This window comes from Wasmannia auropunctata, unplaced genomic scaffold, assembly GCF_000956235.1.
Source record: "Wasmannia auropunctata unplaced genomic scaffold, wasmannia.A_1.0 LD335428.1, whole genome shotgun sequence".
Classification (NCBI taxonomy): domain Eukaryota; kingdom Metazoa; phylum Arthropoda; class Insecta; order Hymenoptera; family Formicidae; genus Wasmannia; species Wasmannia auropunctata.
In genome coordinates this window covers 46,733-48,368 of record NW_012027462.1, presented here as the reverse complement: position 1 = coordinate 48,368, position 1,636 = coordinate 46,733, and the positions used below count along the sequence as shown (strand labels likewise).

Here is a 1,636-nt window from a genome sequence, read left to right as displayed (position 1 = left end):
AGCCGTTTCCGAGATATTAGGCCTGGATATGACTTTATATAGACACTCTATATATGTATATATATATATATATATATATATATATATATATATGTATATAATATGTCTCGTATCTTCAATCCGTATCTCTATTTGTAAAAAGACACGTACCCATTGGTCCACTAAAGACGATAGTGGATTAACGTCGAATTGCTGAGCGTCTTTGCGAGTCCTCCTGAAAGACCGTTGAGATCGTTCCCGAAATCCGTCGTTCGGAAGAGCATAGAATAATTCGTCGTTCGCCGATGGTACTTCAGATCCTTGAAAATTCTGGTTGATACTCTCTTGCAAAGTGTTGCGTTGCATAGCCGCGTCGAATCTTTTACCATGACCACCGTAACAGGTATGCCCGACCATGAAGCAAAGACTCGCTGGAAATTGTAATTATTGATATTAATCCAACGAATATATTTGTGTGAACGTGGATGACAAGTTGGAAATTATGACGATGGTCGTTTCGTTAAACGCGATTGCGGATCCACGCGCAGAGCAAGATTTGTGTTTTTGTATAAACATTTTATATACAATATTCTTTGTCGCAACTAACTGCTCCCTGTTTGTACATTCGAAAATGTCATCTCTAATTATATAGATATGTGTAACATGATCTTTCAAAAGTTTTCCGGGTATTTTGTTCATTAAAAATCGCCGCGGAACAAATTTTAGAAGAATACACAGTGCTATTAGGCACATACGAGAATTATTGGGACATAAAAAATTTCTCAAAGTGTTTCGAAGTTTGCAATTCTTGTCCTGCCGAGATTGAAATCATACCTTTGCGGACGAAGCCGTCGTTATTGTTGAGATTTCTCCTGCGGTTTATACTACTCCTTTCTTGCGCTGCGAAAGGAATCAATGTTATGAAAAAAAAGATTTTTGACATTTTCAGAATTTTTTCAGAACCTCACGCAAACAAAGTAATGTTACGGAAAACTTTAATTTTAATAACTTGTAAAATGTAAAATAACTTGTACAATTATCAGATTAAAACGGGGAAGAGAGGAGAAAAAAGCGATACTGGAAATAATGTTATACAAAACAGATTAATAAATAATACAGTTTATTCCGCTAACTCTATGACGTTAAAAATATCTAATTGAATATCTTTTATTAAAGAGATATGAATTTCACGCATAAATACATTTGTGTACTGCTTTCGTATTAAAATATGAAATGAATAGAATATATAACTGTATATACGTTATATGTACATCAGAGAAGAAAGAAGAATTTAGTTTATTTGAGAAGAATTTGGTTATTTTAAGAGATGCTTTTCACAAAATACATTTGCGTAAGTTGCTATTAGTTTTTTGAAACAAGATTACATTTGTGGGTGAAAATAAACAACTGTACCTTCTTCATTTGATTTTAATGTTATATAATAGTCTAACGCAAACAAATTCTAATGCATGCGCATGTTTCGGTGTCTTTAAACGTGATGCATACAATTAGCTTGAAACGTGTCTACGTAAGAATTAAAGAACGCCTAGTAAACTTAAACGTCGATTGTTGCACGCTATACAGGGTGTCCGGTGCTCAATATAGTAAAGAACTCGTGGGCAGGTAGAGTGGGCTAAAGATCGGAAGAGCACACGTC

The 1,636-nt window shown here is 34.4% G+C and overlaps 1 protein-coding gene across 2 annotated transcripts in view; it reads right to left on the bottom strand.

Annotated features, from left to right (window-relative positions):
- LOC105456987 overlaps window positions 1-1,636 on the bottom strand; it is a 16,629-nt gene that overhangs the window by 2,253 nt on the left and 12,740 nt on the right. Inside the window, exons 2-3 of one of the 2 annotated variants that reach the window (XM_011701373.1) lie at window positions 814-879; window positions 151-410 (exon numbers count right to left, since the gene is read on the bottom strand). In XM_011701373.1, the coding sequence (XP_011699675.1) occupies window positions 151-410; window positions 814-879 (326 nt within the window). The remainder of the gene's footprint in view (window positions 1-150; window positions 411-813; window positions 880-1,636) is intronic. The other variant, XM_011701374.1, reaches the window with a different exon arrangement.